We start from the raw sequence: 22,743 nt of genomic DNA, 5'->3' as shown, positions 1-22,743 counted from the left end.
GATGGTACCCAAGGCAAGTTCGTGGTTTCATTTGCTACTTTGAACCGTGCATGCTCAACCAAACGACACACACCACGTCTTTCCATCAGCCTGACAGGTGCCCAAGACAGAAGGCAATGGTTTGATTACCGCAGAGGTCAGGTCTCTCGGAATGTTGGTCACACTGGTAGCCAGCATGAGAACTTTACCGGTTTCTCGGCCCATCCGGAAAGCTTCTCCCACCAACCTGAGCTTTGCACCAGTGATGCGGACTGGGAAGCGCCATTCTTTACTTTACAGAAAACGTTACTTAAAACCGATAAAAGTCTTGTACAGAATAACGTGATGCTCCGAAATGGCCTGGCGACCCGCAGTGGCCTGGGGGTAGCTCGCTCCCATCGCTCAAGGCGCCCCAGGCCTCGCTGCCCCCGCCCTGCCGGGAGCTTGCATGCCCCCAACTCCCCTACTGGTCCCCTCCGCGGGGCTGATGTGGCGGCTGCCATCGGGCCGTACTATGCGGCAGGGGTGTCACCGCACCCTGCCGGCTTGCCGTACCCGAGAGCAAACGCGCCTCCCCCTCTGTGCGAGCTTGGTAGCGCCCGCGAGGGCACCGCCAGCCGTCGGGCGAGCGCATGGGGGAATGTTTGTAGGGGGGCAAACAGGAAGGTTTTACTGTCCTGTTACTTTCGCCTAACACTGGGCAAGGAAATACGCCAAACTACTGAAAACGCAGGAAGATTTAACTCTGTGTCAACTCGGATGTGGCGGTACCTCCTGTTTTCGGCTCCGAAAAATGGTTCGGCCGAACCCCACCTCAGTACCCTGGAAGGAGGCGCCATATTGGGCTGAACCATAGTGAGGAAAGAAATAGGGAGAGTTACGGGTGTTCTACGCTGCGAAGAAATGCAAGTCGCCGCTAATTGAGCAAAGAGAGGACTGCGAAGGGATCAGAGGTTTCCTGTGAGGACAGCGGGAGTGAAGACAGCGGCGGTGGTCAGAAGCTACGGCGGGGCAGCGTTTTCCACCCCTCCCGCCCTGCAAGGGTTGGTCGGCGCCGCCGCGCGAGGCCCGGCGGTCCTGGCGCACATGGCCCGGCGCTAGGAGCCTCCCCGCCCTTCCCCCGCTCCTTTCCCCGTCGCTCTCGAGCAGGGAGTGCGCGGCCGGCCGGGCCCCGCACCGAGCCCCATGCAGGACACCGAGGAGAGCCCGGCGGCCGCTGTGCCGACCGACGCCACGGGCACCGGAGAGGAGCCCGAGCAGACGGACGGGCCCCCGCCGGCGGACTCGCCGCAGCAGCAAGAGAAGGGAGAGGGGCAGGAAGAAGACGGAGAGTCTGAGGCACAGCCGGGCCCCCTCGAGCCACCAGCCACCCACGAGTCTGCTGTAGCCTCCGAGCCCGAGCAGCCGCCGCCTCAGCCGCCTTCGTCTCAGCCGCCGTCTGGCCGCGAAAGCCCAGAGAAGGCGGAGGGAAAGGCCGAGCCGCCGGCCGGGGCCGAGCCCGAGACAGCAGCAGAGGCCAAGACCGAGCCGTCGTCGGAGGCCGAGGGACCCGCCGAGCCCGGCGCGGCGCAGGAGAATGGGGAGGCCGCTCCCGCCGTCCCGGCCGAGCTTGAGGACGAGATTTCCTTCAGCGACCCCGAGGACTTCGTGGACGACATCAGCGACGAAGGTGCGGGCGGCAGCGCTGGCGGGAGGGCGGGCGGCCGGCGCCGGGGCCTGGTGAGGCCGGCCGTGAGGGGAAGGGAGGAGCCGCGGAGAGGCGAGGGAGCCCCGACGGTGGGCCTCGGCTCTGTCCGCCGCCTTGGAGCGCGGGAGAGGTCCGGCTGCGCCGAGCCCAGTGCTGCACTGCCCGGCACTGCCGTGGCCGTGTTCGGGACCTCGGGCAGCGAGTGCCTTCTGAAGGAGCGATGTTTGGTCGTGGCATCCCGGGAGAGAGTGCGGGGAATTGGGCTCTCTGCTGGGAAGGGCTTCGGCTCCCCCATCGCCTGGAGGCCTGGCAGCTGGGTCTTCTGTATGCCGTGGCTGCCCTGCCAGCGTGGGTCTCGATTGCTCCTAAGACTAATTACACGGCTTGGAGAAGCAGCATTCCTTAATTGAAACTTTTTCTGTGCGTTGTCCAATATTGATTAGTAGCTGTTCTTAAATAGGCTGTTAAACTTCGAGTGTCAGTCTGTGGACTACCCTCACAAAGTGGAATCATCAACTTCTGTGCTTTATTTTGGTGGGTTTTTTTCCCAAGCAGAGTGAAATCCACAGATAAATAGTATGGGTTTGAGAAGAGTTACTGCTCCTGACGATCTGCCTTAGGTACTTTGTGACAAGAAAACGAGGGGAAAAAAATTCTGGCAGTTGAAAATTAAGACTGAGGCTCCTTTAAAAGGATTGGATATTGGATATCATAAAATGGTTAAGCCACTCTGTCACTGCATCAATAATTGTGGGAATAGCTGGTTTTGGCATATTGGAATTAGAACTCTGTTTTTTCCCATATGTCTTTCTAGGTGAATCATTTCAGTTCTCAGAATAGCAAAACTACTTACTTGGCTAATACTTGTTGTAGCATATGTGCTGTTGTAGGGTCTTCTGTAGGTATATACTACGTGTTTTAGGGCTTTAGGTTACATGTATCAGAACTGGAAGTACGTTTCTTAAAGCATATGGTACTAAGTCAGCCTGTTATTTGCATTGGCAGTGGAACACAGGTGAGATCTGTTGCCTTTCAGTGTTCCAATCCTGTGTTAGGCTTAATCCAAGATAATTTTCTGCCATTTCAAGAAAGTGTGTGTTGCTTTCAACTTAGCAGTCTGTGTAGCTTTGTGAACTTGGACATTTGCCTCTTGAAGAGGTGTTGACAAAAGTGTCTGCAGGTGTATTGTTGGATTCTTTTTGTCCAGTGAAGTGTTCATGTGATACACATCTACATCTAGGATTATTGTGTTCATTGCTGTCTATTCAGAAACTGGGCATATTTTCCATCCTCACATATTTTATTGTGATGGATTAATTGGTTTAACTTCCCAGCTGTATGAATAATACAGTGTCGGTGTCTGAGTTACAGTGCTGGAGTTAATCACACCTGCTGGTCTGGCTCTTTCCAGCTGTGTGTGTTTCTTCTTGATCTTATAGTTTCATAGTTTCATTCAGGGTTGGAAGGGACCACAAGGATCATCTAGTTCCACCCCCCCTGCCATGGGCAGGGACACCCCACACTAGATCAGGCTGGACAGAGCCTCATCCAGCCTGCTCTTAAACACCCCCAGGGACGGGGGCTCGACCACCTCCCTGGACAACCCATTCCAGGGTCTCACCACTCTCATGGTGAAGAACCTCCTCCTCACATCCAGCCTGAATCTCCCCACCTCCAGCTTCATTCCATTCCCCCTAGTCCTATCACTACCTGAGATCCTGAGAAGTCCTTCCCCAGCCTTCCTGTAGGCCCCCTTCAGATACTGGAAGGCCACAATCTTCCTTGTTCCTTTTGCCTTATCCCAATGACTCCAAGGAGAAAGGCAGTCCATCAATGTCACTCAGACAAGGCTATTTCAATGCTTCTGGCATCATTACATCTTCAGGAACACCTTTGAACTGGACCAGGTTTAGCATGGGCTATCTTAGATGCGTTACTTCAACATGGCAGAACAGCTGATCCAAGTTCCAGCAGGAGAAGAGATGTGCCTGATACCTCATGGGTGCAATGAAGCTTTTGTTTAGATAATGATAGTGGTCCTTAAAATACTGCCAGCTGAAGATAGCTGTGTACCCACCACACCCTGCTTTTTTTCTGGGTGGAATAAGAGCTGGCTGAACCAGCTTCTTGCCCTTTGAAGATTCCTTTGTTCACAATTTTGAATGTAAGGTAGAGGAAGGCAATGATGTAGGTATTTCTTTAATCTTTTGCACTTTTAATTCAATACAGGGTATTGCATTCTTGCACCCATCTAAATATGCATTCCTTGGTTTGTCTGTGGGCCTACAAAGTCTTTCATGAGAAGTGGTTGTGAAAATGTGACTAATGGAGCTTAAAAAATGACCCTCATGCTCTTCATTAACCTTTGCATTGTACACTCATTGCTGAGTATTTGACTTGCTCCAGCCTAAAGGTGCTCTTAGCTGGTTTTGAATTGGTGCTGCCAACTAGTAGATAGTTGCTATAAATGGAGGAGTTTGTGGGTTTAATCTTAAGTGTGCAGAGTAATAAAATAATGTCACATGGATGAGGATTCCTCTAACCTCTTCAGTTTTCCTTGGTTACTACCATTAGTGGTAAGTTTTCACAGTTTCTGGGTCTCTTGTTTTTATTGTACAAGCAGTCATCTCTAAACTGCTTATTTATAGTTCCTACATGCAGAGGGAGAGCATCTTTGAGTATTAAATGCTAGAAACAACATTCTAGAAGTACTACATAATCCTGGTGGTGATAGCATCTGTTTGTATCAGCTTTGTGATCAGTGGAAAGCTTCATAGAATCACCCAGGTTGGAAGGGACCTCTAAAGGCCATCTAGTCCAGCCTCCCTGCAGTGAGCAGGAACATCCTCAACTTGACCAGGTAACCCAGAGCTCTGTCAAGCCTCACCTTGGATATCTCCAGGGATGGGACCTCAACCACCTCTCTGGGCAACCTGTTCCAGTGCTCAACCTGTTGAAGGTACAGAAGGCCAAGATTTTTTGATAGTTTGAAATGCAAAATGATCATAGTTATTCACTGGTGGAGAGCTTTCCAGTGCTGTTTCCAGGCAGAATAATCTCTAGAATCCCAAACTCAGCAAAATTACTTTAAAATGTCTTCAAAATACCAACACATCTAATACCCTCTTTCATTTGTTCTCATATTTGAAATGTTTCTACATGCATTTGGGTAATATTTTTTCCCAGTATGCAAATGCCAGATGTAGTTGGACTCTCCAGATTTTATGGTTTAATCCAGAGTATAGTGGCTTGCACTTTCCCTCTAGACTTGCATTTTATAGTGGTCTTAGAATCATAGAATCAATAAGGTTGGAAAAGACCTCGGAGATCATCAAGTCCAACCTGTCACCCAACACCTCGTGACTTCTAAACCATGGCACCAAGTGCCACGTCCAATCCCCTCTTTAATACTTCCAGGGACGGTGACTCCACCACCTCCCTGAGCAGCCTATTCCAATGGCTAACAACTCTCTGTGAAGAGCTTTCTCCTCACCTCAAGCCTAAACTTCCCCTGGTGCAGTTTGAGACTGTGTCCTCTTGTTCTGGTGCTGCTTGCCTGGGAGAAGAGACCAACCCCCACCTGCCTACAACCTCCTTTCAGATAGTTGTAGAAAGCAGTAAGGTCTCCCCTGAGCCTCCTCTTCTCCAGGCTAAACAACCCCAGCTCCCTCAGCCTCTCTTTGTAGGGCTTGTGCTCAAGGCCTCTCCCCAGCCTTGTTGCCCTTCTCTGGACATGTTCCAGCATCTCAGTGTCCTGCTTAAATTGAGGGGCTCAGAATTGGCCACAGTGTTCTTCACCCAATCTTAAAACTTCCTGCAGATATGTCTGGTTGGTTGGTTGGTTTGTTTTTCCCATTTATATGGTGTATGTGAATTTCTGCTGTTAATTTCAGCAGGGTGTCTGTTGTGGTCCATTTACATACACAAACCCAGTAACATCGATAAACCAGGAATGAGCTGCCACTTGTATCTGATGTTTCTGTAGAATACAGTCATGCAGTCACTAATGAGTTGCAGGGGCATGACTGATTGCACTGGGAAACAATCAGAATCTAGACAAGGATTAGGGTTAGGGGCACAGTGGGATTTTCTTTTTTCCCTTGAAAGGTTTAAAAGCAACCTTACAATAAAGTTACTTCAGAAATTGTTTGGCTATCCTCATCTTTAGTGCTTCTAGCTCAATCCATTGAGGACTGAATCATTGGTGGAATTTTTATGTTTCTTCTTGGATCTACAGGTCAGTGCATTTAGTTAAGGTTAATTTGAGAAGTGTATTTAAATTCCTACATTACCCACGAGGTCTAGTAATATAATAATCATAGAACTGAAGAGCAGATTAAGGTTAGATATGTCTAGAACATATCAAATGTATATCTAGATGCCAATCATGTTAAAATCAGTGTTCTTGTTCAAGCTCCTAATTTTTCACAGTACTTCTGGTTGTACTTTGTACCTTTTAACTGTTTTAATCCCGGTGTAGTACACAAGCTGCAGTTGCAGGGTTGTAGTCCATCCAAGTGTTCTCCCTTCTGTGTATGGGAAACTTGTAAGCAATCTCTTCCCAGTAGAGAGAAGCTTGCAGCTGACTGACTGGGCAGGGAGTGAACAACCCACCCTACCAGCAAGTACTCTCCAAATCTGTAAGAAAGGGGGATTAGTATGGTTTAAAATATCCAGAGTATGAAAAGGAGTATGCTTAAATATGGCTTTAAGTGTCTTGTCTTAGATCTTAATTTTTGTGTTTAATTAAAGGTTTAGATGGAGTATGAGTTCTCAAACATAATTACAGTGATGCTAAGACATGCTTTTGAATTATGCTAAAACTTGTGTCATTCAGGAGGGAGCTACATGTTATATTTCTTTTTATCAGTCATCCAGTTATAATCTGAGCAAGGCTATAAGTCAGAGCTTGAGTAGTAAACCTTGCTGTTGTCTGCTCTGTTGTCAGTTTTGAGGACTTTGTGAGACATTTCCAACTCTTGAAACAAGCTAGCAGTGCAAGTGTTGACATCCTCAATGTAAGGTATTTCTTCAGGGCTTCTCGAGTTAGCTGCCTGAAGGCTGTCAAGAAACCGCGTAATCAGGCCTCTTAGCGAGGGAGTACTCTTGGAATGCTGGCTGTTCACTTCATTTGTTTCTCTGATGGAACCTTCATTCACTACCAAGTTTAAGTGATTCTTGAAATTTTCTGAAGTCTTCCTGTTGCTATCCTTTTCATCTTCATCCTTGATGATGTTGATTGGTGCCTTAGTTTCTCCTGTGTTTGTTCTCTGCAGAATTACTTGGCGACGTGCTGAAAGATCGGCCGCAGGAAGCAGATGGCATTGACTCTGTAATTGTTGTGGATAACGTCCCCCAGGTTGGACCAGACCGGCTTGAGAAACTGAAGAATGTCATCCACAAAATATTTTCCAAGTTTGGTAAAATCATCAATGAATTTTATCCAGAAGCAGATGGGAAGACAAAAGGGTAAGTCATATCTCCTGCTGGAAGTAGGATTGAAACACTGCTCTGACTTACCCTTGATTATTGGTGTCAGTACTCTGTGGCTGGGTTTTGTGGTGACCTCATCACTTTCTTCTACCTCAATCTGTACAATCCTGACATCTAGTCTCAGTGACAAACGAGTTCCTGAGGGAGCTGGGAAGCTTAATAGCTCATTAAGCTCTATTGGCATGGGGCATTATTTATGGAAACAGTTCAGCTGAGTTTGGAACACAAACTCCTGTGCAATACTAAATTTTGTTATTTTTCTGCCATGGCTAATAAATAGGTTGAAAATCTGTTGTAGTTAATAACTTAGTAGCAGTGGGTGTACTGTTTATTGCAGAAGGACCTGTCAATATTCTGCCTCTGGTTGCCACTGCTTATGCTTACATTAGCAACTCCAGCTTCATTGAGTTCAGCAAGCCCTTCCCAGGACCCTTTATTCCTTTGCTGACTTCTGATGCCTCTTCCAGGTTAATTACAACATCTGAAATTGAGAGAGAAGCTAACCAGAAAGGGCCAAGCCTAAAAGGAGAGGGCAAGGGAAAAGAAAGTTTTAGGGAGAGAAACCAACCAAAAATTAATCTGATAAGTAAGAGGTTGTACTGACTCTTGTTACTCTGGTTGGACTAGTATATTTTCCTAAGTTTGGGAGGGATCCATAGTTTAGAAAGCATAAAATGAGTTTTCTGGAGTGAGGGGATTGTTGTCAGCATGAGAATGTTATTCTCTCTTTATTCATGGCTGTCTTTGAGGCAGTCTTCAAGATACTGTTAAAATCTGCTGGGCTACAAGCTAGATTGTATTAGTGGCAAGAAAGGAGCTGAACTGTGTTCAATGTAGTGAAAAACAAGAGTGGTGCTTTGAGATGCCTGGGACAGCAAGATCTACTATTTCCAAATGTGATCTCTATTCATCTGTAAAGAGCTGCATGCTTAACCTTGGTGTGTTACTAGCTCTGATTGTTGTGCTGTGTTCATTGAACTTGCATTCATCCCTCAGTCTAGTCTGCTTACAGAAGGGCTACCAGTTTATTCTAGTTAAGTCCATACAGCTAAAAAGCATGCATGGACCTGTGGCCAAAATAGACATTAATTGTTTGTAACTCTCATGAGACAAGAAGTTATTTTGTAGATGCTCTGTACTGAATTCTTAGCACATCTCCACTGTTCCATTTAAAAGTTCTAATTTCTTCTCTTTTATGTATTATAAGCCTGTTACATAGTCAAATGAGAGCTTCCTATTTTGATCTTCCTTCATTGTAGGTACATCTTTCTGGAGTACATGTCTCCATCTCATGCAGTGGATGCTGTGAAGAATGCAGATGGATACAAACTGGATAAGCAGCACACTTTCAGAGTCAACCTTTTCACAGACTTCGATAAGTGAGTGCAGCCACTGTGTGTATCTGTAGCTTTTGGGATTCTACTCAGGAGTGCCTGCATGGAGTGTAACCAATGAAATTGCTCTTTCAGGTACATGACAATCAGTGATGAATGGGAAATCCCTGAGAAACAGCCATTTAAGGATTTGGTAAGGACTTTTTGGAAAAGAGGAAAGAGTATTTAGCAAAAGATGAGGTGCTTATGTCCTTGCTGGAGTGTTCATGTGAAAATAGAAACTATATGTGAATAGTGTTGTTACAAATGCAGTGTTTGTAGCCCCTGTTCCTTCCCTCATTGTCATGGAGTGGCAGAAAATACTTAGTGGTTCTGCTTAGTAGCTACATGTAGGGTGACACCTTTGAGCAAATCCTGATTTTACACAAGTCAATTTAAAGTAGAATCTTGAAACCATCTTCTTGTATCTTTAAATGTTTGAGGCAAAATTCTGTTTGTTATTGCTAGCCTTGTATAAATGTCCTGTAGAGGAAGGGATGGTTCTTTTTAACACAAAAAAAACCCCAACAACAATAACCAAAACCCTCTATCAAACAAAAGCCCACCAAACAGGCAGAAACCTCTAAAGTTAATTTAGGCACCAAGTGGTAAACATCGTGAAGCCACCTTGAACGGCCACTTTTTTGTCATCTGCTCTCCTAGCCTCCAATAACCAGCAGTTTGAATTACTGTATTTCACTTTACCAGTTTGTCTGCAGTGGTAAGACTCCAAAGCTGTATGCTGTGTGTAAGATTTGACTTCCACCTGCTAGGTTGTTACTCAGGGAGCTTGTCATCTTGGCATTTGGCGCACTAACAATCTTTCTTGCTTCTCTTTTTCTTAGGGGAATCTCCGATACTGGTTGGAAGATCCTGACTGCAGGGATCAGTACAGTGTCATCTTTGAGTCTGGAGACCGCACCTCCATTTTTTGGAATGACATCAAGGAACCTGTTCAAATTGAGGACAGAGCAGTGAGTGTCCTGGAAACGCTGTGCATTGCAGATAACTGTCAGTTGTGTTCATTTTGTCATGTTTTGGCTTTTCACTTGCTGGCCTGCATCAGAAATGATGTGGCCAGCAGAGAAGTCATTGCGCCCCTGTACTCAGCACTGGTTAGGCCACACCTTGAGTACTGTGTCCAGTTCTGGGCCACTCAATTTATTTAAGAAGGACATTGAGACTCTCGAACCTGTCCAGAGAAGGGCAATGAGGCTGGGGAGAGGTCTTGAACACAAGCCCTATGAGGGGAGGCTGAGGGAGCTGGGGTTGCTTAGCCTGCAGAAGAGGAGGCTCAGGGGAGACCATATCACTCTCTATAACTACCTGAAGGGAGGTTGTAGCCAGGTGAGGGTTGGTATCTTCTCCCAGGCAACCAGCACCAGAACAAGAGGACACAGTCTCAAGCTGTGCCAGGCAAGTTTAGGGTTGAGGTGAGGAGAAAGCCCTTCCCAGAAAGAGTTACTGGCCATTGGAATGTGCTGCCCAGGGAGGTTGTGGAGTCTCTGTCCCTGGAGGTGTTCAAAAAGGGATTGGATGTGGCACTTGAAGCCATGGTTTAGTAGTCATGAGGTCTTGGGTGACAGGTTGGACTTGATGATCTCTGAGGTCTTTTCCAACCTTATTGGTTCTATGGAAAATAGAGAACTTTTTTATCCATTACCAAAATACTTTTTTCTTCAAGAAGCGTAGTGAATTACATCCTTAGAGCTAGACTTAACTGCTGAAGTGAAACACATGTGAAGTGAACTTCTCTGTAATGTTTGGGGCTTTTTTTTGGTTTTTGTTAAACTGGTCCATGAAGCCTATTAGTTTTCTTCAACTCTATATTATAGGTGATTCAGAAGGGCTTACAAATGCAGAGTCAGAGTTTGAGGAGTGTTAGTCATTAGAGCTGACTCTGTGCTTAAGCACACTGCTTCTGATCATTTTGTACTTTATGCTGACCACAGAGGTGCTAAAAGAGGAATAGCTGGTTTGGTAAGGGAAAGGCAGAGCTAATGTGCCTGTCTGCTGCAGGCAGTTGGCTTGCTGAGAACTCCTGGTACCCAGAAGCGTTTTAAGAAGCATTATGCGTTGCAGTAGAAGGAAGTTGGCTCTGGAATGATGGGCGGTTTTGCTGATCACCATGGTCACTGCCTGTGGTCTGCATTGCTGAAACCTCTCAAATTTAGCTGGAGGTCAAGAGCTGCATTGTTTCTAAGAAATTTGAAATAGCCTTACTTCTGAGAAGAGTGTGTTCTCATAAGGGCTGAAAGACAACAAGGAAACTCAAACCTGTCACGGTACCTGGAAAATGGTTTTGGTGATCAGTTAAGCTGAACAGGTCTGACAGTTTTCAACCCAAAGAGTAAAGTACTCTGCATTATGTACACGAAAGCAAACTCCACAACTACAGGTGCTGAGGTCTTCACTTGGTAAATGGATTTGCAAAATGTGGTGCTAGAAGCTGCACAGTACTTGTTTTCCCTTGAGGAATCCAGCATGTCATTAAACCTTTGTGTGTACTTCTTTTAATCCAGCGATGGACGGAGACCTACGTCCGCTGGTCCCCAAAGGGCACCTACCTGGCCACGTTCCACCAGAGGGGCATCGCGCTTTGGGGTGGAGAAAAGTTCAAGCAGATTCAAAGATTTAGTCACCAGGGGGTGCAGCTTATTGACTTCTCACCCTGTGAAAGGTATGGACTCTGACCTCGGTTTGGGCTAAGGAATCAAAAGCGCAAAGCACGCGTTCTGGCTGCTGTGCTTTCAGATCTCTCTCAGGGGTTTTCCATTCGCCTTTGCACGTAACGGCTTTGCATGCAGAAATCCTTCTCAGAAGAAATGAAACTGACTTCTTTTTGACTCCAGGAAAGAGATTTAATATAATCTGGAATAATTGGTCTACAAAACTGAGCTGACAAGTTCACTCAAAGACCTTATTGTCTAAGGAAGAAGGCCATATTTTTCCCCTCTTCGTTTGGAGGGAACGTCTATAGTGTTAGATTTCTAGTTTCAGTTGAGCAGCATTTTCCAAATCTCTAGTACTGCAATGGAATCCTTAAGATTTCTTCAACACTGAAGAGCTCTTCAGAGAAGGTTAAAATAATTTCAGTACTGAGATGCATCTCTCTTTTTGCTAGTTTGCAAATAATGTATTTATAAGCAGTTAAGTTTTATGTTTCATTGTATTGAAGAGACATTCTTTAAATGGAGAAGTCCAGCGTGCCTGTAGTTCAGGATGGCTAAGGTCAGTGGATTTAGTTTTGATTCAAAACCTATTACTTCTTGTGGCAAAACTGTATAGTAGATCAGAGTGTTTGGTGAGTTCTCCTCTCTCAGAACATCAGTATAGGAAGACTTGAACATAAATATAGAGGGATGTCTTTCAGAGGCTTTCTTCCCCTTTATCACACTCTTTTTCCCTCCTTTCCAAAAAAATCTCATTAGAAAGTCTGCTGTTTTACAGTGCCTTGTATTTAAATGCTGTTTGGAAGAAAGCCTGCTTGTAGTGATGTATTAGATGAAGTTTCAGTAGTGAAAAGTTACTGTTTCTTTTGTAGGTACTTAGTGACCTTCAGCCCTTTGATGGACACACAGGATGACCCTCAGGCTATTATCATCTGGGATATTCTGACTGGGCAAAAGAAACGAGGATTCCACTGTGAAAACTCTGCTCACTGGCCTATTTTTAAGTAGGTTAAGAAACAAAATTAGAGAGAAGTAGTCCCAGTCTTCATTTAATAAAAACACTATTCTTACCTAATGCTTTTTTTTCCCCTCCTTTTTATTTACTTAGATGGAGTCACGATGGTAAATTCTTTGCTCGAATGACTTCAGATACCCTCAGCATCTATGAAACACCTGTAAGTTCTTGCTTTACAATGTCAGTCTTTCTCATGGTACCTATTTTAAAGGATACATTTTAATATTACACTTTAGTCCTGTGTCCAGTTCTGGGCTCCTCAGTTAGGAAAGATGTTGAGTTGCTGGAATGTGTCCAGAGAAAGGCAACAAGGCTGGGGAGAGGTGTGGAGCACAGCCCTGTGAGGAGAGGCTGAGGGAGCTGGGGTTGCTTAGCCTGGGAAAGAGGAGGCTCAGGGGAGACTTTTTTGCTGTCTGCAACTACCTGAAGGGAGGTTGTAGCCAGGTGGGGGCTGGTCTCTTCTCCCAGGCAGCCATTGGCAGAACAAGAGGACACAGTCTCAAACTGTGCCAGGGGAGGTTTAGGCCGGATGTTAGGAAGAAGCTCTTCATAGAAAGAGAGATTGGCCATTGGAATGTGCTGCCCAGGGAGGTGGTGGAGTCACCATCACTGGAGGTGTTTAGGAAGAGACTGGATGAGGCACTTAGTGCTGTGGCTTAGCTGATTAGATGGTGTTGGGTGATAGGTTGGACTCAGTGATCTCGAAGGTCTTTTCCAACCTGGTTAATTCTATTCTGTATGTTCATAATAAATAAAAAAATAGATGGCAGAGCTCTGAAAGCTCCACACAATTTCCTAGTTTATGTACTCTAACAGTAAGAGTAGAAAGTGTGCATGTAAGTATAAGAATGTTACTAATTTGACACTTCACACCTTTCTTTTCTTTTAGTCTATGGGTTTGTTGGACAAGAAAAGCTTGAAAATCACTGGGATAAGGTGAGTCTGTTGCTTTGGAAAGACACAATGGTGCTGCAATGATGAAAGTGGCTTCTGCTTGTAGTGTCTCTTGCTAAAAATTAACATGGCATGGCTCCAACTTTCTTCCTGTAGGGACTTCTCGTGGTCTCCAGGTGGTAATATAATAGCTTTCTGGGTGCCTGAAGACAAAGACATCCCAGCAAGAGTGACTTTGATGCAGCTGCCTTCTAGACAAGAAATCCGCGTGCGGAATTTGTTCAATGTTGTAGATTGTAAACTGCACTGGCAGAAGAATGGGGACTACCTGTGTGTGAAGGTAGACAGGACTCCCAAAGGCACACAGGTATGTGGCTTCTGATTAGATTCACAAAATTTAGTTCTATCTCATGCTGATACCTAACTTTCTTACAGTACTGTCTTTTAATACAGGCAGTGTAAATTATATCATGTCAAAGATGATGTAAGTCATGGGGAGAGCAAAATGTATGCAATGAGTCCAGGATTTGCTTTGGCTTTAGTGGCATGAGCCTGCAGTGTGCCCAGGCAGCCAAGAGGGCCAATGGCATCCTGGCTTGCATCAAGAACAGTGTGGCCAGCAGGAGCAGGGAGGTCATTCAGCCCCTGTACACTGCACTGGTTAGGCCACACCTCGAGTACTGTGTCCAGTTCTGGGCCCCTCAGTTTAGGAAGGATGTTGACTTGCTGGAACGAGTCCAGAGAAGGGCAATGAAGTTGGTGAGGGGCTTGGAACACAAGCCCTGTGAGGAGAGACTGAGGGAGCTGGGATTGTTTAGCCTGGAGAAGAGGAGGCTCAGGGGTGACCTTATTACTCTCTGCAACTACCTGAAGGGAGGTTGTAGACAGGCAGAGGTTGGTCTCTTCTCCCAGGCAGCCAGTACCAGAACAAGAGGACACAGTCTCAGGCTGCACTAGGGGAGGTTTAGGTTGGATGTTAGGAAGAAGTTCTATACAGAGAGAATGATTGCCCTTTGGAATGGGCTGCTTGGGGAGGTGATGGAGTCGCCATCATTGGAGGTGTTCAGGACAAGACTTGATGGGGTGCTTGGTGCCATGGGTTAGTTGTTTAGGTGGGTTGGATTGGTTGATGGGTTGGACACGATGATCTTGAAGGTCTCTTCCAACCTGTTTTATTCTATGTAATTCTATGCATCTTGGATGAGAGCTTTTTGCCTCACCTGTTTGCCTTCTCACTGCTAAGCAGTTACTGAACATCTCACAGGTCATGCTGCACATTGTGCTGTATCTGTCTTAATTACATTGCATACCAGACTGAAAAGAACACAAATGCTTCTGCACAATTCATCAGTTGTTCTTTATCAGTACATTTAGAGTGTGTTTGGCAGTAAGATGTACTGTATTTATCTGCTGTCCTTTAAAGAAACAAATCTGCCTCCTGACAAGCTAATTGTGTAGCTGTCTTCCTATGCCTACTGATAAGATGATTTGTTCTGCTGCTGCTGTGCTGGGTAATGAGCTGCTCTTGGCCTTTGCAGGGAGTGGTGACCAACTTTGAAATCTTCCGAATGAGAGAGAAACAGGTGCCAGTGGATGTGGTGGAAATGAAAGGTAATGCCAAGTATTTCCTTACCTCTGATCTTTAGCCTGTTTGAGCAGACACTTTTGTGTTCCTCAGAAATTCCTGTCAGGGTGTGATGTGACTTGTTAGCAGCTGCAGGATCTGTGTCACAAGGCATTGAGCGTGAAAACGAGAAGTAAACTTTAGTAGCTATTGATGTTTGACTGGAAAAGTGACAGACTTGGAAATCTGTTATTAATCAAGATGGTAGGACTGATAATGAGTGGTTTTTGTAGGAGGGGAGACTCTGGATCTGAAACACTTCCCATAACTCCCCACATTTGCCTTGAAACTTGGGTTTTAAAAGATAGGCTATGCAGCAGTGTGTTAACTGATGGATTCCTTCTCTTCAGTGTCTGGGTTTTCTTTGGTAACCACTTGAAATCAAAGCTTTGTTCTGCATTTTGACAAGAGTCCTGACCCCCTTTTGTTTTGTTACAGAAAGCATCATTGCCTTTGCTTGGGAGCCAAATGGAAGCAAGTTTGCTGTGTTGCATGGGGAAACTCCAAGAATTTCGGTTTCCTTTTACCACGTTAAAAACAATGGGAAAATAGAACTCATAAGTAAGTGACTGCAATCAAGTGAGCAGTGCAGATACTAAAGATTTTGTGGGACAGTAGTGCAGTAAGCTTAAAATTGTAACTGTTTATGGTGGATAATGTAGCAGTGGTTGCTGTGCTGCCTGACACTCTACAAATTGTAACTTTGCGGTGACAGCAAAACTGTTTTCATTTTGAATCAGTCCAGGGTCTGGGAATAAAAGACTTTAACAGGCCAGAACAATTTTGTGGTGTTAGGACAAAATTGGCACAGACTTGGTTCACCTTGGATAAAATTTATTCCCAAGCTGGGTAGGGGTCTTCTGATCTCCTCTTTTGTCTTCTAGCTTTGGATGTTCTGGTGCTACTGGGTTTTGTCTTTAGGAGCATAGAACTAAGGGCTGTTGCTAGAACTTGTTCAGAAGTGTCTTCTGAAGAGTAGATGGAGTTCACTGCTTGCAAGCCAGTTGATGGCATTGGATTGTGACCTCTTTTGCTGATTTTGACTTGTTTCTTTCCAGAAACTTTTGACAAGCAGCAGGCAAACACGATATTCTGGAGTCCTCAGGGGCAGTTTGTAGTATTGGCTGGCCTCAGAAGGTGAGTACTGAACACCACTGGTCACTGAACACCACAGTCATTTTAAGGAGAAGGAAGACCAGAGGTATCTCCTGGAGAAGTATTTGATATCTGCATGAATCTGTGGCATAAAGCTTTGCAGAAGCAAAGGAAAAGAATAGATAATATCAAGAAGTTGCTTGTTAGAGCAGATGAAAGTGATTTTATTTCTTCTAATTAAAAAGCTGAATACTATTTGCATCTACATGCTTTCAGACAAGTGCTGCTGTTAACCATACAAATCTATTGCTTCTTTAATGTTCACTTCTTAAGTGTGTCTTAAGTATCTAATTGCTAAACTTTGGCTATAACTTCCTATAGTATGTTTTCACTTTAAGAGCAGAAATGAGATGGGTTAAGGGCCACTGAACATAGACTCAAAAGTGTGATTCTTACTTGGATTCAGTCTTTTGCTCATGGCATTGCTTTCTAACCACAGACTGGTATGATTGTCTCTTCTGGCTGCTGTGAAGGTTTATCTTTATAGTGAGGAGTTGTAAAGATGCAGCTTGTGAGATAATGCTTAGGCTGTAGTAGTGTGTGAACCAATCTGTCCTCTTTTGCCATTGCAGCATGAACGGTGCCTTAGCATTTGTTGATACATCAGACTGCACCATGATGAATATTGCTGAACACTATACAGCTTCAGATGTGGAATGGGATCCTACAGGCAGATACATTGTCACTTCTGTGTCTTGGTGGAGCCACAAGGTACTAATGTTTGGGGGGTTTTATTTCTCCTCCAGAGATGTTGGAAAGGGCTGTTGATGAGGAAGAGAAAATGAACACTTGTCCCACTAATCACATCACTCAAATCCTGCACCATAGTGTTTTATATGGTGATTTCTGAACAACAGTATTTATTTGGGCCACTAGCTTCACCAGTTGTCCTAAATAAGTTCTGGTAGGGCTAAGCTAAGTGGCTTTTTCCTGATTATTTTTATTTCATGATGTCTTAAGTGGTTTCAAACTTGATCTCCTTGTGGTGCATGCAGAACAGCAGGCTTTATTGCACCTGTCATTACTTTTGCATGGTTCCAGCATTGTAATCCTCTTCTGTACAAGTAAAGAAGCTGAGACTTAAGGTTGTGATAGAAGGACTGGCTTAGTTTCAATCTGTTGTCATCCCCTAGTAGGTAACTTCTTGCAAAGCTTCAGTGGAACAAATGTTTTGGCTTGTGCCAGGAAGGCACTAATAAAATAGCACCCTAGTTCTGTTCACTGATGGTGCTGACAAAGTGAGGGCTAGTGTTAAGTCCCAGCTTATCTTGACCAAGGTGGGGCACTGCTCTTCCAGGTGGACAATGCATATTGGTTATGGACCTTCCAAGGCCGTCTGCTTCAGAAGAACAATAAAGACAGGTTCTGTCAGCTGCTCTGGAGACCACGACCAGCTACCTTGCTCAGTGAGGATCAGATAAAGGTACTATATTCCACTGGCTTTCTCCTGGCACTGATGTGGTGTATAAGCATCCTTGGTTTACTCTGGCCTCTTGAGGATGAGGCTTGTCAACAGTTACACAACTAGCTGTTGTACTGAATTAGTGAAAAAACATTCTGCTGTAAGGGACTCTGAGAATGACTCTAAATATTAACTATTCTTTGAGCTCAGAAGTGGCTGCCAGTTGTTCTGACAGTTAAGGTACAGTGAAAGGGTATAAAAAATAACCAAAATTAGTTTAGCTTTCCAGACTTCACCAGTTGTGTGTGTAGAATAGAATTAATCAGGTTGGAAAAGACCTTTGAGATCATTGAGTCCAACCTATCACCCAACACCATCTAATCAAATAAACCATGGCACCAAGTGCTTCATCCAATCTCTTCCTAAACACCTCCAATGATGGTGACTCCACCACCTCCCTGGGCAGCCCATTCCAATGGCCAATAACTCTTTCTGTGAAGAACTCCTTCCTAACATCCAGCCTAAACCTCCCCTGGTGCAGCTTGAGACTGTGTCCTCTTGTTCTGTGGTGTACAGAATCGTGGATATGATCTGTAAGCCAGGAAGAGCAAACTAAATTACAGCAAAAGGAACCTGCATAGAGGAGAGATGTGCTTTAAAAATGTGCTTAGGTCTGCCAGAGGAGTTCTTACAGAATATGATTGGTGTGATTGCTGATCTGATACCCTAGTCAGACTAAAACTCCCTATTTTACAGCAAATTAAGAAGGACCTGAAGAAATACTCGAAGATCTTTGAGCAGAAGGATCGCCTGAGCCAGTCCAAAGCTTCAAAGGCAAGATACTTTTTGGAATACAGTAATGTAGATTTAAACTCTTGTAAGCTGTCCTTAGTGACTGTGTAATGGTGGTGTGACAGTTTTAGCCTGTGCCTTTAAGGAAAAGGTCAACTACTGAATTCTCTAGCTGAATGTTTTGGGGTAAAAACAGAAAACAGAGATCATTCTAAACTAATTTCATTGGTAGATCAGTGGGAATGTAACTTTAAGCTTTTACTCTGTGCAGTCAGTCTGTCTCAGTCTGAGTCTGGACAGCTGCTGTCTGTCTTCTGTTCCTGGCAGTTCTGACCTTGTACTAAAGAGATAAGGGAAGAAAGGAATTAATTTCTTAACAAAGGCTTTGAATTAACAAAATTTCCCTTAATATCCTTTTCTCTCTAATCCTTTTTGGGGGAAAAAAGGAGTAAGGGGGAGAGGGGGTTTTGGGGGGGAACCCTCCTCCATGGAGGCAGGGGGGGAGTTTCCTGTGTTATGTTCTTTCCTGTATGTTTTTGTATGTACTGTAAATACTGTATATTGTGTATACATTCATTGCATTTCACTCTGCTTGTAAATACAGCCCTCTTCCATTTTGCTTCTCCCACTGAGTTAGCTGTGCTTTGGGGGGGTTTGGGGAGAATTGAACGTTTCTCAGGTGGTCTGTCAGTTAATTTCTTCCATAACTTCTGTGTTGATTTGAATCCTGACAGTCAGAGTTAGTTCCCATAGGTAGTTCAGAGAGATGCTCCTCAACTGCCAGGTTAAGCATTGATTGCTTCAGTAATGAGTAGTGGCTCTGGAGAGGCACTGGTGTTAGCCTCATTAAGGAGAATTTTGGGGTTCCTAGTGAGTTGCTGCATTAACCAATCTTTAAATAAAGACAAACTCTTTAATGAGAAAAAACACAAACAGCTTTTGGTTCGTGTAGGAGAGAGACCTTAAGTCAGTAGAAAGTATGTTGGGGGCGGGGAGAAGTTAGTGACTTGCTAATACGCATTGTGTGTGAATCTGATTCAGTGGGGAGGTTTAACAATCTCCTCCTGCCTCTGTAGGAGCTGGTGGAAAGGAGGCGCACGATGATGGAGGAGTTCAGGAAGTACCGCAAGATGGCACAAGAGTTGTACATGGAGCAGAGGAATGAGCGTTTGGAGCTTCGAGGAGGTGAGCCACACCTCCCACTTGTGAAGCCTTGCTGCTAAATAACTGATGCTTATCAAGTAACTGCCCTCTGCCAGGGGTTCATCCACTTCTCTCCCTGTTTCCTGCCAAAGTTAGTCCCTCCTCTCAAGGTTATTTATACCTTTAGCCTGAATCCCAACAGGATTGATTTATTTACTCCTTTTAACAGAAGCAAGCTCAAGTATTGCTGGCTGCCAGGCTTTGGGATGTGTTTTATCTAACCTCAAGCACTGGCTTGATAACACCCAAATCTCTTTGCAGTCTTGTATTTAACCAAAAAATCTACAGAAGCCCTGTGGTGAAAGATGGTCATACCTCTGCCACTGAATGGCTTTAGTGTGTACTTGGTATGATTTTAAAGCACCAAATACCTCTTGTTTCACTGCTGGTTTGAGGACTGTTTCTGCCAAGAACAGGAAAGCCTTGCTGCCTTGTTTGATGTATTCAGTGTTAATGTTTTCTGCATTCCAGGGGTGGACACAGATGAGCTGGACAGCAATGTTGATGACTGGGAGGAGGAGACTGTTGAATTTTTTATCAATGAAGAAATTATTACCCTTGCAGAACCAGAGTAATTAACAAAACTGTGGTAAGATAGCACACCTCTCAGCAGGGAGGAACTTCTGTCAGCTATTGCTATAGATGCAATCATTTGCTTGGGAGAGTTGAGTCTGTTTGTTGCATGAGTGAGCTTGGTGTTCTGAGTCAGTTTATGCTTTCTCTTATTTTCAAACTAATTACAGGCTCAGATTATGAGTTGTGCTGAACAGAATACTGTGGATGTTCTGTCTTGCCAGGGTGATCAAAGTCACAACAGTATCAGGGTCAGCTTCTAAATGTGGTACATTGCAGACTAAGTTCTGTCACTAGGAGGAACTGCAGCTAGAAGTTTTGCCTTTTGGAAGAATGACACGTTAGTTGGAGACTGGACAGAGTTTAAGTACTAAAGGTGACAGAGCAAATTGAGTGGCCTGCTAAAACTTTGAGTAGATGTTTAAATACTCCCATGGACTCTGCTGTAATTTTCTAGAAATGTTGGGTAGAACTCAGGTAGCAGCAGGGTCCTCTGTAGTGTCACTGATTGCTGCTGAAATCTTTTACTGAATCCAGTGCTTTTCCCAGTTCCTCTTTGTGAATTCTTGTGAAGAGAAGTTCCTTCTGGTCTCTGTTGCAGGAAATTGTAGTCATGAGGTCTTGGGTGACAGGTTGGACTTGGTGATCTTTGAGGTCTTTTCCAACCTTGGTGATTCTATGAAATGTCCCTTAGGGGACATTGAGGAGGAAGAAGAGGTTTTGATAATGAAGGCATTCACATAGGACTTAAAACCTGGAATGGGTTTCTGCCCTGTCGTGTTTTGGACTTCCCTTAAGGAAGGGGGTACTGGAATTATGCCCTTTGCAGCTCCAAGTGACCCTACAGTTCCTTAGCCTCCAGATTCCTAAAGAGCTGAAGTGACCTGTGAGCAGTACACCTCTTGGAGCTGTAGAAAAATGAATAGCCCCTGGTACCTTTGGGTATATTTGGATCTGTGTTCCATCCATGGGAGACCATTTTATGGAAGGAAGAGGGAGAGAAGAAGCTGCTTAGTGTATAGAGTGAAACAAACATCAGTTTAAGAACAGGTGTAACATGTTTTTGTTGCCTTTCACCAGCTGGCACCTGCAGTGATGTTGAGCAGTTGGAGCAAAAGCAAGGTAACTAACTCCCCTCTTCTTTTCCTCTTCCTGCAGCACCACCGTATCTTGTGCTGAAAAGAAGTTCCTTCATTTTCAGAAAGCCTACATCAACTTTGGAATTTTTAATCCATATTCTTACACTCTGGAAGGGTGGATGCACCAGATTTTCTCCATTCTGACACATTGTAGTGCCTTTAAGTCCTGCTGCCTGCCGCAGTGAGACACTGGAAAGGCGCTGCTTTTAAATTTGTACTCCCGGTGGTTTGGGTTTGGTTTTTCTTTTAAGGGTTTGATTTATGTTTTGGTTTTTTGTTGGTTTTATTTTTCTCCCCCTTTTTAACTCCACTATTACCAGTATTTACTTCCTGAGCCCTGTGCAGTACTTACCAGCTGGCAGGTTTTGACTTTTTGCCAGCAAGGTGAGATTCATCAGTGCACCCCTGTCTTACACACACACACACACACGATGTTTCTGTTTCAGGACTCTCTCTGTGTCCTGAGTGCATGGACAGGTGTTCATTTTGTTTGGGGAAAAGTCAACAGAACCATTCTTTGTATGATGTGTTTTAGTGTGCTGAAGCAGCACTACAGTGGGCTATATCCTCCTCCTTTCAGATTGTGAAAGGATGCCTCTCCCTCAAAGAGCTGAATATGGAAATAAAAGCAGAGCTATACTAAACCCGGGCTGGCTACGCGTTGTTTGTAGGGAACTGTTCCCTCCATGAAGGTCAGAGCATACCCACAGTACAAAGTGTTTGCTGTATTGAACTTCCTTTGGATTTCTTTTGATCTCAGTTCCTCCTGGCTCTTCTGTTTCTGTTGTGTTTAGGTTTTTATAGTGATTGGGTCCTTAGAGCAATTCATTCACCTGACAGGTTGCACTGTTCAACATGAAGAGAGGCTGAGGGAGCTGGGATTGTTTAGCCTGGAGAAGAGGAGGCTCAGGGGTGACCTCATTGCCCTCTACAACTACCTGAAGGGTGGTTGTAGCCAGGAAGGGGTTGGCCTCTTCTCCCAGGCAACCAGCACCAGAACAAGGGGACACAGTCTCAAGCTGTGCCAGGGGAGGTTTAGACTCGAGGTGAGGAGAAAGTTCTTCACCGAGCGAGTCATTCGTCATTGGAATGTGCTGCCCAGGGAGGTGGTGGAGTCACCGTCCCTGGAGGCGTTCAAGAGGAGATTGGATGTGGCACTTGGTGCCATGGTCTAGTCATGGGGTCTGTGTTGATAGGTTGGACTCGATGATCCTCGAGGTCTCTTCCAGCCTTAGTTATACTGTGATACTGGAGTGCCTGAAAGCATTTGCCAACTGACAAGAGCCTCAGGAATGCCTGGATTAGTCTTGTTAATGACCACTGCCACCTTCCAAGGAAGTGCTCTCCATTGCTGCACATGCCTTACACTCCCTTTCCTAGGATCTGGGTTAATTTCTAAAGCTCTTTGTGCTCAGTGGGGAAAAGTGTGCTTAAAAGCCGCTGGGGCAATGTCTTATTTGTGTTTATGAGCAGAAAATGTTTTGGGTTTTTTGGGGGGTGTTTTCACAGCAGTGAGAGAGATTGGCCTGCTGCTTGCCCTTTGAGGGGTAAAGGAGAATGAGGATGTTCCCTCTCCTCTCCTGGACTGTGAAACTACTAGTGAGCCCCCTTGCCTGCCTCTTTAAACCCTGAGATCACTTAAATAGCAGCATCTGACAGATCTGAAGTGGAAAGGCCAAGGAACAGTAATGTTTATAGCACTCAATTCTTTGTCCTTAGGTGAACTTGCTGTGAAAGCAAAT

At 44.9% G+C, this 22,743-nt stretch overlaps 1 protein-coding gene across 1 annotated transcript; it reads left to right on the top strand.

Annotated features, from left to right (window-relative positions):
- Nucleotides 1-1,058: 1,058 nt before the first annotated feature.
- Nucleotides 1,059-21,645, top strand: EIF3B (eukaryotic translation initiation factor 3 subunit B). The gene is made up of 19 exons (XM_068146664.1): nt 1,059-1,648; nt 6,943-7,135; nt 8,419-8,538; nt 8,629-8,686; nt 9,378-9,506; nt 11,055-11,212; nt 12,077-12,208; nt 12,313-12,379; nt 13,109-13,155; nt 13,270-13,480; nt 14,652-14,724; nt 15,176-15,298; nt 15,796-15,874; nt 16,465-16,603; nt 17,190-17,315; nt 18,051-18,128; nt 19,163-19,271; nt 19,761-19,878; nt 21,021-21,645. The coding sequence occupies exons 1-18, from the start codon at nt 1,165-1,167 to the stop codon at nt 19,862-19,864; spliced, it is 2,430 nt and encodes an 809-aa protein (XP_068002765.1). The 5' UTR covers nt 1,059-1,164; the 3' UTR covers nt 19,865-19,878; nt 21,021-21,645.
- The last annotated feature ends 1,098 nt before the right edge of the window (nt 21,646-22,743 follow it).

Source organism: Melanerpes formicivorus, unplaced genomic scaffold (genome assembly GCF_026170545.1).
Source record: "Melanerpes formicivorus ecotype bairdi unplaced genomic scaffold, bMelFor1.0.p_v2 SCAF_14, whole genome shotgun sequence".
In the NCBI taxonomy this organism is placed as follows: Eukaryota; Metazoa; Chordata; class Aves; order Piciformes; family Picidae; genus Melanerpes; species Melanerpes formicivorus.
Note: the sequence above shows the minus strand (reverse complement) of the source record. Positions and strands in the feature narration are given on the sequence as shown.